Source organism: Lycorma delicatula, chromosome 13, assembly GCF_047948215.1.
Source record: "Lycorma delicatula isolate Av1 chromosome 13, ASM4794821v1, whole genome shotgun sequence".
Taxonomy (NCBI): Eukaryota; Metazoa; Arthropoda; class Insecta; order Hemiptera; family Fulgoridae; genus Lycorma; species Lycorma delicatula.
The window spans coordinates 23,267,140-23,284,167 of NC_134467.1; the positions used below are offsets into that span (position 1 = coordinate 23,267,140).

General features: G+C 31.0%; 2 protein-coding genes across 3 annotated transcripts in view; both read left to right on the forward strand.

Moving 5' to 3' along the window:
* The window catches only part of LOC142334114 (uncharacterized), a 69,158-nt gene that overhangs the window by 11,017 nt on the left and 41,113 nt on the right, over positions 1-17,028 (forward strand). The gene's annotated exons all lie outside the window — the stretch shown is intronic.
* On the forward strand, positions 5,332-15,531 carry LOC142333650 (uncharacterized). 2 transcript variants are annotated; one of them, XM_075381030.1, is made up of 5 exons: positions 5,332-5,394; positions 9,714-9,790; positions 10,529-10,924; positions 12,633-13,049; positions 15,320-15,531. In XM_075381030.1, exons 2-5 carry the CDS (start codon positions 9,733-9,735, stop codon positions 15,418-15,420), a joined length of 972 nt encoding a protein of 323 aa, XP_075237145.1. In that variant the 5' UTR covers positions 5,332-5,394; positions 9,714-9,732; the 3' UTR covers positions 15,421-15,531. The 2 variants fall into 2 exon arrangements, with proteins under 2 accessions (XP_075237145.1, XP_075237146.1); XM_075381031.1 differs by lacking the exon at positions 5,332-5,394 and having other exon boundaries at positions 8,550-9,790.

Genomic DNA, 17,028 nt, shown 5'->3' on the forward strand with positions numbered 1-17,028 from the left:
TTGTCTGCAGTGCAGTGTATTATCAATCCTCTTCTGGATTTTCCAATTCAAATCGCTGATGCGGTTGAGATTGCTTAGTCGTTGTAAAATCACTGCTTATGTATTTTCTGGTCGAATGGAACCCAAGGAAACAGATGCAGTTATGAAAAGGTAACAATTTTTCGGGCACGGATTCTATCTAATTTGTGGAGTCCCCACGTAATGGCGTGTTTTTTTTTTCAAAAAAACAGCCACCAGCAAATATAGAGAAATTCCGGCGCAATAGTAAGTCTTCCCATTAATATCTCTCTTTTCAGACATATCTGGGTTTTATCCTAGATGAAAATCTTTGATTCGAGTAGAAATCTCAGTATATTGCAAAGAAGACGTTTAATGCCTTCTTTGGTGTAGGGGTTATCCATTATGGTAGGAGTATTGAATTTTGACAAATACATACATAAATGGTTGTAGGTATTTGGGAAGCCATAATGGTGAGCGTTGAGCACGTCTCGGATTACAGTATTCATTTTAAACATTATAGTAATACTGTTTTATGAAACCAGTGTCTTCTTTTTGTTCATTCGTCATCTGTGATTAAATAACTATTTCACGAGAAGCAGTTAAGGTTATCTCTTTTCCGCTTTCATGTCTACTAGCACTAGCACGTGAGTCAAGCTCATACATTCATTCAAGTAGAGAATGCCGCCGGGTGCGTTCATGTACATTTCGTCTTAGGTGAATAGAGTCACCTTAGGTTAGGTAGTCTAGAGTCGGATCCCACTTGGAGCGGCCATGATTTGTCTAATGTAACATTTCGTTCTAGTTTAGAATAGGTTTTTTTTTAAGTCTGAAGTCGTATGTAGTTCATAGTATTTCTTGATAACGTTCAATTGTACAATTTTGACTAGTGCGTCAATTTATTCATCAGTCTAATGTGACTTTCATTTTCGATATTCCAAAAAATTTGAAAGTCCGTACTCGCTGTACAACTTAACAATAAATTTTAAAGTTAAATGGCCCGTACGCTCGAAAATAATCTTGGAAGGACAGATCTTGGAACAAGTACGAGTTATCAATAATCTAGATTATGATCTAATATAAGACAGAAATACAAATGTCGATAAGAAGGTGAGCCGATTTGAGTGAGTCTGCGGTTTAGTACGCAGGATAATAGGGAAACTCGGTAAAGAGGAGACTCAGTTAAGAATCTATAAACAATGGCCGTGTCTATTCTTACCTAAAGAAGTGAAGTGTGGGTTCACTAGCACGCCTACCTCTCGCCATTTTAATTGCCTGGGCGGAGTCCTAGCCACACGAGATCCTACACAGGACAATGTACCCACAAACGCCAACACAGGTTACAGAAGCTGTAGACTAGTCAAGTAACAACAACGGCAGAAACCGCAACGAAATCAAATTCTGCAAGAGCCACACCATCAGTAATTACGGCAACTCAGTCTAAGAATGAGACTAGCGAAAAAAAGGACAGATCCACTCTTGTCCGATACGGAAACAACTCTGGTAACAGAGTGTTACCACGAGAAGCCCACGGTCGAAATTTTTATGTTGCCCAAGAAGCTGTTTGGTAATGTAAAACGTACAGCCTTACCCATCAGAGAGGAGTAGGACCACAATTCACAGAACAGACAATAAATGACCTGGAAGATCACCCAGCTTGATATGGGCGTTGTTGAATAAAAGTCCGAGATTCACAAGATCAAATTTCTTAACTCTGCGTACAAAGACCAAGCTTCAACGAAGGATACTAACTATCCAAGGAATTGAAATACAATTCTACCACACCTAAGTAACAGCCACAGTCCTTACTGTTGACCGAATGCATGCACTCTCTGCGCAACGTTTTACAGTTGACGCGTACTTACACAATTTGGCTCTGTGACCAAAACGACTGCACTTAAAGCATCTTTGTACATCCACGTACTACTTAACCCAACAGGACATGAGAACAACATACAACCTACCCTCAGACATAACTTCTTAAAGAGACAAGCGCCAAGTTCAAAAACGCCGTGATACCGCTGGGCATCACGCCTGCCATTCTTGAAGAGTAGCCTATACACTCTTTTCCGAATTCGGCATCATCCATTTCGGTGTTCTGCTCCCTCACGAGAGACAAAACCTCCTCATCGAATAGCCGCCGCCTGTCAATGTCGAAGACAATAACCCGGAGCCTACGCTTTCGCTTCGGGTCGAACTTAACCTCGAGCTTCTTTATCTCAGGAGACTACGAGATGACTTGGACTGTCTCCTTTGTCATTCGCAACCACAACGTGACCCTCGCTGGTATCTTTAATTTTTCTAATCTTGAAGATTTTCCTGTCTCTGCGAAGAGCGACCTGGAAATACTCCTTGAGTTGTCTACTAGTCTTAGTCGACCTCTCAGGCTTGTTTATGAATAAACACGGTCTCACGCTTGTCTCTTACAATATATATGTTCCAGTCTCTAAGCGAGACCTTTCCGATCCGACAGAGGTAATCCCCGAATGACCTATGACGCTACAACCACTGAGCCGTCCAGAAATCCATTTATCCATGCTGTCTGTTGACACAGGCAGCTACCTCCAGGTAATACAGGGGATGAGGGGGCTGATAAAAATTGAAAAATACTGTTTTTCTTATAAAAAAATTTTATATTAACTCACAACTAATGTAATATTAAAATTTCATCATTAATTACCCTCACCACAAAAACGTAACACTAGGTAACTTTTTCACGTATATTTATTTCTCTACTATATAAGAATAAATAACCAATGCCTAACCAATTTTGTTTCGGCTGTAGAAACAATACTATCGTTCCAATTAATCGAATGAAACCACAATTTCACAAATATGAATAATTCTTTCACTAAGAAAATATGCATGTAAACAAGGTCAAATAAGTTCAAAGGGCGTATTTTTCATTATATTAAGGGTCATTGTTATCTAATTCACGCAGCTTAGCGACTTGAAAATGTGTTATTATCAAGAGAAATCCTGTTTGAAAAATTTCAGAGCGAATGTATTAGCGGAACTGCAAAATTAGACTGAAAGTTTCCGTGCAATGAATCGCATATACAGAGTCCAAATGCAAGTTAATATAAGAGTGCTAATAAATACTTCCAAATATGATTAAATGTGATTATATATGATTAAATATATTTTACTTTCTTTCATTTAAAATGGATGTTTCAACTCAGAAATATTTTTTTAAAAAGTGAAGTATGCCACTTTTACAAACAAGAACTGTAGTTTCTGTTTTAAAGTACGAAATTTAAAGAAGAAATTGCAATTATTATTTTAAACAGATAGTAAGTTAAAAATTATGGGGGTTGCAAAAATATTTTTTATTTTCAATATATGCAGTGGGTGAATAAATTTGTTAATAATACTCTAGATGAACTAGGTGGACCCTTAAATTTAAATATTTGCAAAACACCCGATTCCCAATTTTTAAATGGGCATCATAATTGTTCCATCAAATATATAGTTCATATTGTTTATCTTTTAATCTTGCCTATATAACCCCATTTAAATTAAGCTATGTACATGGATTTGTGCTCCTTAATATTTTATTTTTTTATATTTTTTAGCGTATTATTGAAATATCATCGTAAGCATTAGTAGTAGATAAGTGACCTCACTCCTTAAAAAAGAAAATGCATTGTAGTTGTGATTGGTGTTGCGGGTGGGTACATCGCATTAAATAACAAAAAATAAATAAAAAAGTAGATCAACAATCTAAGAATTTAAACATATTTTTCCTGAAATGCTAACGCAATTTTCTCTTAGAAATATGCGCAAAATACATTGAGACATGATAACGGGATACAACATTATTAACATTATAAATGATATTCATTTATTAGTAAACAAAACTGCGAAAATTACTTTTGTGAAAATTAATAATATTTATCTCTTCTCTGGTTATACGTATTCTCTGCATGCCTAATTTTGTATCCATAATTTATGGTTCTCAAAATTAAAAATACGAGTAAAACATGGAAATTGATAGTTATGTCACTATAAATTCTTTTCATCTTTATCGACACAAGATGATACTATTTATTGTGATTATTACGTAGAACATCGGATACTACTCGATCAGCAGGCTTAGAATTGCTATAAAATCTTCCTAAAGTTTGAACAACTAAATACGTTTCTTGGACAAATAAACTCTTGGTTTAATTGTAACTGTAGGTTTTTCTTTAACTTACGCTCATTCTATAATATGTTCCGCTGTCCCACATTTTTTTCCCGTAAGTTGCTATTACAGTACTTTTCCTCATACTTGATCAGTTTTTTGAAATACTTTATTTAATGAAAGATTAACTATGACACTATTCGTCGTTACATCTAAGTATAATGGATCCTGAAGCGATTCCTTAGTATTATATATCGGGAAGTTTTCTGTAGACAAAAATGAAGATGATGCGTCTTCATCTTACGTATAATCATATATTGGATATATACATATATCTTCATACTTATCAAATAAATCTACCGGCAGAGGTTTATACGGGTAAATCGGTATTTTCGAGTTAAAGACAAAACTCAAAAAGTGCTTTTATTTAAATAAAAATCAAAATGGTAAAACCTAAGCGCATCAAATTTCAAGTATTATGTGTTGAAATTTTTAAACCGCTTTTGCTATCTAATCGGGAAGAAAATATTTTAAAATGTATATATTTTTGTAATTTTAAGCGCCATAACTTTAATAGTTTGTATGTTAATCGTACAAGATTCACACACCATAATAATATAGGTTTCTGTAAGAATAACAAACATCGTTCCAGGTTTACTAGCAAAAGCGACGAATGAATTCATTCAAATATATAATTACATTTCACAATTCTACGGCAATCGAAATGCAGTTAATATTTACCATTACAAACCTTAATTCGGTTCACCAACAATGTCAAGGAAGCCACTTAACTTTTACTTCACCTGACATTATTTGTTTCACATTCATAAGAATGAATGGGGTAGATAATGTAAGGGAAGAAACATTTTTTTTCGATTATTCAATAATACAAGTTCGAAGTTTGTCTATACGGTTTAGAAATGGAAAAGAATTGAAAATTTTCAGTCAAGTGATTGTTAAAACAAATACTAAGTTTTCTTTTCTGTGTGTCAGTGTTGAGTAATATAGAATAATAAAATATTTGGGTTTTTTAAAATAATAAGAAAAACTATTTTTTTTTAAATTGCACAATATTGCGAAATTTAAATGTTGGTTTCATCATACGTCTGTTTGCAATTTTTAATGCAGGTAAAGTAAATACATATGTATTTATCTTTTACGTAAGAAACATACTTTATTTTCACAAAATTCAGTATAAAAGGGGGTGCCGCAATGATTAATTTACGATTTGCATCTACTCCTGCTAACTACTGAAGTGTATTAGAGTTCACGTAATTATTATTATTATTATTATTGCTAATATTAAACATATTTAATTTACAAAATTTATTAATATTATTGCAATAATAAAATATGTTTTTATTTCATAATAATTTAATATTTAAGTTAAGATGATTTATTATTATTTAATTTATATCTTATTATTTTTTAATATTTGATGTACATTGAAGTCAATAAATAAACTTTTATATATATATATATATATATATATATATATATATATATGAATGAATTTTGCTACTCGTTATCAGACTCTACAAGTCAAAACGTTCATTTATAGGGTTTTCTTCGGCTTTATTTTTATTATCATTTAATGTTTCTTTTTTTCGAACTTAAAATTATATGTCATAAAATGAAAATAATGAATAGTTATAATGAAAGGCACACATACATGTACAAATACACTCACACATAAATATATATATATATATACATACAAAGTTTATATATTAAAGAAAACAATTAAGCGGAATATACACAAGAGTAAAAAAATTAAAATGGCTGACACGTCAACATTTTAATCTTAAATTTTTTATTAGTCCTTAGTTTTATCAAAGGATATTTTATTTCATGAAATGTGAAGTATTTCTTTGAAAGCAAACTGACTACTTATTTTACTTCGTTATACGAAGTAAAATGGTATTGTGATCGGAAAAATTTCGGTTTTCAGAATTCAACGGAAATGTGCATTTTGACCATCCCTATATCAATTTTGAATAAATTCGGTGTGGCGTCTGTGGGTACGTACGGGTGTATCTCGCATAATTCAAAATCGATTAGCAGTATAATGTTGAAATTTTGTATTTAGGGCTGCGGTAACATCTAGTTTTGCACCTTCCTTTTGAATTGCAATAGACTTGAGAAAAAAGTCCAAATAAGTCAAAAATAAAAAATAATGGATTTTAGAATTTTTTGTAATTTCAGTAATGCTTTTCAAAGATATCTGGTTCCGGAGTTATAACCAAATAACAATTTAATTATGGAATATTTGGATTTTACCAACGGAAGGCACATCGGTTCGAAGCCGACTTCATTTTCTTTTTTGTAAAAAAAATTGAAAATTAAGATTTTATTAAAGAAATAAAGTTTTATGTATTTAATAGACGTACAAGGATGTCTTGTAATGTCCACATCAGATTTTATTTGTTGAAAATCTATCGATAAATAAACGAATTACTGTAAAAATTTGGGGGACATACTTTTTTGCCGGATTTCATCTACGTCGTTTATAAAAAATATAATAAATTAATATATTAAAAATAATTTAATAGATAAATAAATTTATCTAATGTTATTATTTATTATCTTTATGTATTTAAACAAAATAGTACACGATAGGTTTAATACATTGCGTTTGTCAATATAATTATTTAAAAAGTATTTTAATTATGCACTTGAAAAAATATGCAACTATATGATTTTGAAATATGTAGCATAGAATAAAAATATTATTTATTGGTTATTACGAAGAATTATTAGAAAACAATAATCAATTATTGATCTAAACAATACTAATTAATGAAAAAGAGTTAAAAGAACCATACCATTTAAAGATAGAAAATTCCTTCAAAATAAAGTCCAGCATAATAAAATAAATGCCGCGATGAGACGGGAAGGATTTTTCTATACAAAGAAAAATATATGGAATATATATATATATATATATATATTTATATATGTATAAGTTATGTTTATTCATAAATAAGAATATTATTAAAAAAGTACTTTTAATTTATTATACTTTAAAAGCCGTATAGATACTTCATTAGCAACAGCATTCCGTTTTTTAACCAGTGAAAAATTATTCAAATCCATTTTATCTAAATCTAATGTTTTTAAGTTTATAAACAATTCTGAGGGTTGAGCCTTGTCAAAAATTATGACAATTATATAAAAAAATTTGGATGCCCGAAACTTTAGGACATATTGGGATTTTAGGGTTATTCCTTCAATCAATCTATACTATTAATTAAGAGAAAGAGTTTTTTTTGGTCCGGATAAAAAGATAAACTACATGATCAATAGCAACCGAATTTTTACCCCTTTTTTTTGTTTTTATTGAGAAGGGTTTTAGTTATATTTCATCTTGAAAAATTAGAAAGAAATATATATATTTTGTAGTGGAGATTTGCCGATTGAAGCCCAAACTTCAATGAATTGAATTAATAAAATGTGATCTGTGAGTGTCTATCCTTGTATGAGCTGGGTTTGAACAGAATGATTGATTATGAGTATTTAAAACCCAATTTCTAGTTTATTTGAAATTCCAAGTTCGAAGGGGTAATTTTTTTTTTTTAAATACCTATTTAAAAGGATTAAAATTCAATAGTGAGTGCAATCTTCATTTCAGTGCTGAAAAAGGTAAAAAAAAATTTGAAGAATGACTGTAATTTTTCCTAATCACGACTACAGTAATCCACATATTCAGTAGATTTGACCTTGCAAATACTCTGCAGATAAATATTTAAAAACCATTTTTGGGTTTTTTAAATTCCGATTTTATTTTAAGGGGTGGGAAAGTGTTGTGACCAACACAGCCGTTGCCATCGTTATTGTATGTGTGACAGGCTGCAGTTACATACCGTTACTTGATTAATAAACATAAAATTAAAAGATTGACTGCTACGGATAACGAAAGAAACAACACAGCACGTGCGAAGGTGCGAAAAAAGTAGTAGTATATTGTCCTTGAAGCGTTTTCGGTATTTTTGTTTTATAATTTACAATTTTTATTTTTTCCTTTTGCGGTAGAATCGCAAAAAGATATTATTATATTACTGGGATGGACCTAATCAAATTTTGATTAATTCTAAAAGTACATAATTACGATTATTATCTGTATTATTAGATGGAATATATTTGATAATTTATTTCTTGATACGATATTAATTCAAATGAAAATAATTATTTAGTATAGATAATATCAATGTATTTAATACTTAGATCTATAATTTTTTACTTTTCTGTTTCTAATTTATGCTGTAACATGTACGTATTTCACTTTTGATATAATTATAATATATTCTGCATCTCTTTTTGTCGGAACAGAAAACAAATTATAAAAAAGTATTGTCTATTTGTTCTACGATTGGCGATTTATGAAAATAAATTATATCCTTAGAACTACTCTTTAAAATAAATTTTAATAAATTCTAAAATTCACCATTTTTTTTTTGCTTCTAGTCACAATCGATTTACACACTATTTGGAATATTTTTCTATTTCACTGATTAACTCTTAACCGATATAATACTAGGTTTCAGCGTTTCTAGTATACAATAAAAAACAAGTTTAAAATATTTTTCACAAATTATTTCACCGATTAATAAAATCTACTAAATTTCCTAATTCGGTAAAATATTATTCAAATTTTTATTCGTTTCTAGCAGACGAAACAATGGTTCGATATTGATAAATTTGAGTATAAAAATATATACTCGTATTTACAAATGAACACAACTGAAAGTTTGATAAAACATTAACAAAATGAACATTACGGAACTTCACAAAATTTAACCACCTTTTCACTTTCACATTCTCCATTTTAAATTTCCCAATTTTCATTTTTACAATATTCCTTTCCCACGTTTTACCCCTTCTGCCCCATTTCATTCCCCCATTTCTCCTTCCATAATTTTTTTTTAACATTTCCTTTTCCCACCTTTCCGCTTTTCTCTTTCTCTTCCTCCTTTCCATTTCGTTTTCCTTGTTTCCCTTTTTTTTCTTTCCCATTTTTCCTTCTTCTCTTTTTACCTTCTTCCCGTTTACTTATTTTTGCATTAACGTCTTACAGATAGCGCTGTTTTTTAAAAAAAGCATGATTTTTATCTTTCTCAAATGTATTAGCTTAGGTATATAAATAGTAGGCATATAAAAACACGCGCGTATTCGAATACAACGTTGTTTAAAAATTTCAATAACTTTCGGAGAATTAAGTTATTGAACAAATGAATATTTATATTTGTATTTATGTAGATGCACAACTTATTACTTAATTCTTTAAAACTATATTCTATTAAAATTAACTGCTTTATTGAATTAATTAATAATATCTATATTAACAAAGTATTGATTATTAATTTCACTTGAAATATTATGCTGTTTATAATTATTTACTACGATTAATGCATAAACCGGTTGTTTAGAAGCAATTTTTATTTAAAACCGAATCGCTCCATTTTTTCATGACGAAACGGTAAATCTATGAGCAAACGTATCTTAGTTTAGTTTATGCTACAGTTATATAAATTAAAAGATTATAAAAACGAAAATAAAATACTAAATGTCTGTTTTTTTGGTTTTTTTTTAGATTTTTAAACGAAGTGAAAATGGTTTACATTAAATTGGTGTTAATAATATTGGTTTCTGTCGTTTACTATAATGAAGGTAAATAATTCTAATTCATATTACAAAAATTTAAACAGTAGGAAAGAAAACTTTTTATCCCGTAACACAAAATCTAAGGAACGGAACAATTATTATTTCATGCTATCATAGTTCTAGAAGAGCGATCTCAGAAGGAGTTTGATCGCGTACCCCAAACACGCAAATAATTATTAATTTTACCCCATATAATTTAATATTTATATATAACTGTACTTGAACTGCGATCGAAAGATTATTGATTTTTACGTTTTCAGTAAATAGGTTGATGACCCGTTGAAAATCTGGTTTAATATTTCGAAGAACTTTAAATATGATACAACATTTTTTCTTCAAAACGTGAAACCAGAAAGCTAAACATCATAAATGCGTCGGCTTAAAAACGCTTGCGTACGAAGATAGCGGTTTCAGGTGGAACGTTTTGCAGTATCTTCTCTCCAAAGACAGAGCGTTTTTCATTCCCTTAGGCTTCGTGCGTATGCGCTTTAAATCCGTTGCATTTATGATGTTAAGCTCCCTAGACGCTAGTTAAACCAGACACAGTGACTGATAAGAGAACCTTGTACTCAGTTGATACACGATGGTATATTCGCAAGGGATCATGAACAACTTCTTTGGCGTACCCCCAAGTATCACTGTGGGTAACCCCTAGTTGTACGCTGAATTAAACTTACTTAACTCACTTTTAAAATCATTTCGAAAACTTGTGCACAAAAATGAATATTTCTGGTTTGCTTGCAGCTAGAGACCAATTGGATATCGATAAATACGATTGGGAGGAATATTATTACACACAAAAGCAAAATATTATTAAATTAGTTCACAGCATGCAATTACATCATACACAGATAAGCTGTTATCTTTGTTTAGTTACTGAAATAAATAAGCAATTAGATTCAATTGCAATTATGTCAAATGTGTATGAGAAGGAAAAATTTGTTAACAAATTTAAATCTGACATGACATTATTTAAGGAGAAAAACTATTATTGGCAAGATGTATGTGATAAAGGCATGCCGACTAATACCAGAAAGACATTTTATGAGATTTATACTACAACACATTACAAAGAATTAATTCTAGAATATAACTTTTTCGATGTTACACGATGCATGCAAATATTTACTAGAGCAGAATGTAAGTATTCTTTTTGTATAACCGGAATTATATATTAATCATATTTTTATATTACTATTATCCTATCGACCAGAAATTTCTCCTTAATTTACCTACAGAACCCATTAATTTTATTACCGTACGTTATGGTAATTTTGATTAATTTTGGTGTTGCGTAAACACGGATGAATTAAATTAATCATAATAGAATTTTGGAGAATGTAATAAACATACCGGTCAATTTACATAATCTCCATATTAACATATGTTACATATTAAAATAACAACTCGACTATAAGTAGTAATTAACGAATTTATTATTTAACTAATCAAAACATTACTGTTTATTATAATAGCTTTCTATTAATTCTAACTACTGGTTTTCTTAATCTTTACCGTGGGAAAAGATTGCAATATTTCTTTTTCTAGAAAAAAGTAAATCTTTAATAGGGTGCTGAAAATAATTTTACATTACCCTATAATATCATCTTACGACCATGTGTTCTTAAAATTTCGTATATTTGAACTGAATCCACGAGCACACGAGGAGAAATTTTCCCTTCGTGTACAAAATTCTGAATTTCTAATTAAATTATTCTATAAGTGCACCTCAGATTTGATCCTTCCGATAAATGATTTAAAAACTCCCTGTTTAATGTTTGTTTCTCTTTAGCAGATTTTGGGATCTTCATCATTTCATATTTTTAATATGTTTTGTGGTTTAAAGGCGTAGCCTTTTTAATTTTTCGAAATTAAAGATTCCTAAAAAAGTGAATTTGATACTTTTTTAGGCTCAATTAAGAGGAAATCTGTTCAGATAAATATTTTGTATGGATTTTACTGGTTTACAGGAGAAGAGGACGAAGCGCAGAATGCTAGACATGGACGCTAAAACTCTTTTCCAGTGTACACGTAACACCAGGACATACGGTTAAAACAATACTGAAGAACGCAAAATATACTGTGAAAATGGCAGACTATATATGAATAATGGAAAGGTTTTTCAAGAAAAGAAAATTTTCTGCCGATATCGATCGATGAATTCTTTGTTAGGTTCCTCTACAATGGCCTCTTTAAACATGTGAATCTGCGAAAGTAAAAAATTCCGAAATGAATTCCTCCTAATGAAGTCAAATACGTTACTTGCTGCGATCGGTAGGATAAACCATTGTGAGTTCACAAACGGCCCTTTTTAGGAAACAGATTGTTTGGACTATCTAAGGTCGTTGCGGCGTCGTTGAATCTATCTCCTACATTCCGTCAAAGTTTATTTTTTCATTTATTGATATTTTTCAAAATACGGCTCGCGAAAATACTACAAAAACGATCAGATGACTGAAAATCTGATCGTTTATTTATAAAACATTTTCAGTATTAAATGAAATGAAAATACTCGTATTTTGCTTAAAAAATCATTATAATAACTATTTCAGTTTATATTGAAAAGGAAAATGGAATTTCAAATTTTCCATGTAAAAAAAAATTTATTCCTGTTTTATCGGCATCAAAGATGAACGGGACGCATAATACCCGTTATGCCAATACTGTTTTTTGTCAATAAAGAAAGAGAATTTACAGATAAATAAAATAGTTTTAGTTTTTCCCTGAACGCCTCTTTATTCTACGTTCCTTACCACTTCAATGACTGAGGATTATAAGTCTTGTTTATATTTTTAGATGTTATTGTACTTCTTTATATATACATACATATTATTTTTTTATTTTGCAGTCAGTATTACGGATTTTTATAAAATAAAATATCGTTATGAAGATGATGATCTTAGTTACAATATTTTTTTTAGTAATAATGGTATAAATGATTTGAATGAAAAATGTTTTTCATGTATACAAAAATTTGTACAATTTGAATTACAAAGGTGGAATGATATTGAGTCAGCAGTACGTCTTACTATAAATTCCTCTAATATGATAAATGATGGTGAACATTGGGACACCATGAAAGATATATTTTTAAACCATGAGAGATACATGGATGCAATTCAGACTTGGATCACTACTTGTGCTTCGAGTACTTTCCCGAAGGAGAAAAAGTCACAATTTGATATAGATCAAACAAAAAACCCATTAATTTCACACGGAAAAAGTAAAAATATGGAGGAATGCATATATTATTATATTGATAAAGGTAAGTAAAATTAAAAGTAAAGTTAAAGTTATTTGTCAAAGAATAGAGAGTTCATTTGGTCCGAAGATGTTGACTGATCCCGACAGGCGACTGAAACGTCCTGTCTACCCAGTTCATTCTTCCGTTAACTGTACCATTAGCGGTGTAAATCATACTTTACACGCTGTAGGAAGTACTGCATCGCATTTGTATTTCTGTATATTCATTCTTAGCTTTACCGTGTAACAACAAAGCGATACGCACAGTTTAATTAGTTACCTGAACTTCAGTTTAATTTTTATAATCTCAGCCCTTAGATAAGGTTCAATCTGAATTTATATTCTTCTAATATTTTCCAGTTATACCAGTAAATATCTAAAACTGATAAATTGTGTTAATTTTCATTATTTCGGTCCTTTTTATACCGTACTTATTAATAAAATAGGATCTATGGTTACGGACTCGTGTCGTACAAAAATACAAATAATTAAATTCATTTAACAAGAAGTAAATTATAATTCTATAATACATATCGGATACACGGTAGGGTAAATTCGTACCGTGAATATTTGACCTGAAAAACAGGATTTTAATAAGTTTCATTAGCGATCAATTAATAATGTCCGCCCAGAATATTCATAAAATATTATTCTAACCTATACTAGAAAGATGCTTCTAGAAAAATATTAAATAAAAAAGAATCCTGGGCTGCGTTTTCTGTGCTGTGATTAATTATTGGGCATCCTGACTCCTGTTACTTATTTTATGAAAGACCGTCTTTTCCACTGTCAAACCTGATTAGCTACCGCAGACAACAATCTGGCATCTGTCACGATCCAAAGAAGCAAATGTCTGGGCTGGTATTTCCATCAGTGCGTTCTTTCGCCTTTACTGCCTCCTTTGTTTAGGCTTCTTACAATTTCACTCATGTACTTTTTAATTTGTGGCTCTCTCGACTAACTCACTGATCCTTTAGCGGAAGCGCATTCGCCTTGTCTGTCTATAAAATAAAATTATTCAAAAGTAGTTATTTTCCTTAACTACATTTCAAACTAAACTGTAATGTCAAATATTTTTTTATTTGAGTCTACTGAATACATGAAAATTCTATTCTCTTATCCATTAAAAAATTGTTGTTCGCAAACACGAAAGTTTTATCCTGACGATTTTTTCTATTCTGAAAACTAATAGCTAAACTAGTCGGGACTAGATGCCGAAACTCTTATCTTGGCGAAGCAAGCGCCCAAACAAGCCAACCGGGTAGCCGGTAATATTAAAACTATTACAGTCGTTAAAACTATTACAGTCGTTAAAACTAGTACTTCCGCCAAAGTAAATAAATTTTTCATTTCAATCAAACAACTGTTAGTCCGATATGGGATTTTTATTCACCGATTTCGAATTATATTTCCGTGATTACAAATTTGAAAGTAGATTTCCAAAATAATATTTTTTTTGAATTTTGTTGCAGCGAGGGGTAAGTTTGCAATAAGTGTCTTTTAGTAGCAAAATGTAACCAAGTAGGGAATTATGATCTTAGAATCAAAATGAAAAGGGCACAATGTTTTACCATTGATTAAAATAATGCCCACACTTATTGACATCGACATCTCTGGTAACGGCAATATATTGTTCAGATTTATCTCTTTGGCGCGAGTGGTAGATATTTAACTCAATAACCTTTTTACATTGGTGAAAGGAAAACAATGATGTAAAATGATTGATTTTGTTTTTTAATGCTTATAAGTAAAATATTTAATTTTTAATTTTTTTGTTAATATTAACGTAGCATATTTAGCCAATATTTACGCATGTTGATTAATTATTTTTATTAATTATTCAGTACTATTTCATTATCTCAGTCATTTAACTGCTTAAATGAGTGATTTTCGGTCAACACTGGCCGAGATCGCTTCAGTTGTACCTGCGTCAAAAATAGGAGTGTATTATCTCAAGAACGAGTAAAACGGTGCAGAAAAGAGATCGTGGTCCAGGGTCGGAGGGCCTTGACTAGACGGAAAGAGCGATGGAAGTGTGCTCTGACCGGCACGTAATTCGTTTTACGCATTGTTGAAATGTTTTACTTCTCTGTAATAAACAGTTACGTTAATTTTACCAAATTACATTATGTTGGTGTGAACAAATGTTATCGATCATCGATAATCTCCAGGTAATCATCTATCGAGGAAAACATGAAAATAAAATTAGTATCTCTCTCTTTAGCATAATTAGAGTCTTTCAATTTCATTTATGGTTTTTTTTTTTAAATTATATTTTTCTTTACTTTTCAGTCAGGTACGAAAATGAAATAGTTTCTACAGGGAAAACAGTAACGGCTGGTGATGAAGTTGAAACTAAGGTATCTGAGCTCTTAAAGCAAATCATTTATTAATAAGTAACTCTACGTGGAAACTCGATTATATGAAAAATTCGAATTAGATATTTTATTTAGAATTAGAATTTCTTATTAAATATGTAATATGAAACTGATAATAAATAAAAAGTAAAAAAAAATTGTCTAATTTAATATATTAATCACCTTTCCTAGTTATACATAATATAGCTTTCAATCTATTTTGTTTACATTTACTTCTGCTTTAAAAAAAAAAATGAGAACCTTTTTTCTGATTTTTTCATTATTTCCTTTCTACATATATATATATATATATATATATATATATATATATATATACGTAGAAATGGAAGTTTTTAACATTAAGAAAATGAATAATTTCGTTGATTTTCCTAAATATGCGACCGATCAAAGCGCCTGTTTAAATTTAATTTCAAAAATCGATACGATTTTAAAACACGGTGAAATAAAAATAATCGCAACTGGCATTGCTATTTCACTGCCTAAAAAATATGAAGCGCAAATAAGACCTAGATTGCGTATGACGATAAGCTATGGCTTTACAGATGTGAATTCACCAGGTTCAGTCGATGCTGATTACCGAAGTGATATTAAAGTCGGCCTTATTAATTTGGCGGATAAGGATTTTACACTGCAGAGGGGAATGAGATTCGCGCATATGATAATATATAAATACAAACGCATACAGTTGACGGAAAGCGAAACACTAGATGATCTTGATGAATTTGATCTTGTGAATCTCGGACTTTTATTCAACAACGCCCATCTCAAGCTGGGTGATCTTCTAGGTCATTCATTGTCTGTTCTGTGAATTGTGGTCCTACTCCTCTCTGATGGGTAAGGCTGTAAGTTTATTTTTACATTACAAAACAGCTTCTTGGGCAACATAAAAATTTCGACCGTAGGCTTCTCGTGGTAACACTCTGTTACCAGAGTTGTTTCCGTATCGGACAAGAGTGGATCTGTCCTTTTTTTCGCTAGTCTCATTCTTAGACTGAGTAGCCGTACTTACTGATGGTGTGACTCTGGCATAATTTGATTTCCTTGCGGTTTCTGCCGTTGTTGTTACTTGACTAGTCTACAGCTTCTGCAACCTGTGTTGGCGTTTGTGGGTACATTGTCCTGTGTAGGATCTCGTGTGGCTAGGACTCCGCCCAGGCATTTAAAATGGCGAGAGGTAGGCGTGCTAGTGAACCCACACTTCACTTCTTTAGGTAAGAATAGACACGGCCATTGTTTATAGAATCTTAACTGAGTCTCCTCTTTACCGAGTTTCCCTATTATCCTGCGTACTAAACCGCAGACTCACTCAAATCGGCTCACCTTCTTATCGACATCTGTATTTCTGTCCTATATTAGATCAAAATCTAGATTATTGAAAACTCGTACTTGTTCCAAGATCTGTCCTTCCAAGATTATTTTCGAGCGTACGGGCCATTTAACTTTAAAATTTATTGTTAAGTTGTAGAGCGAGTACGGACTTTCAAATTTTTTGAATATCGAAAATGCAAGTCACATTAGACTGATGAATAAATTGACGCACTAGTCAAAATTGTACAATTGAACGTTATCAAGAAATACTATGAACTACATACGACTTCAGACTTAAAAAAAAACCTATTCTAA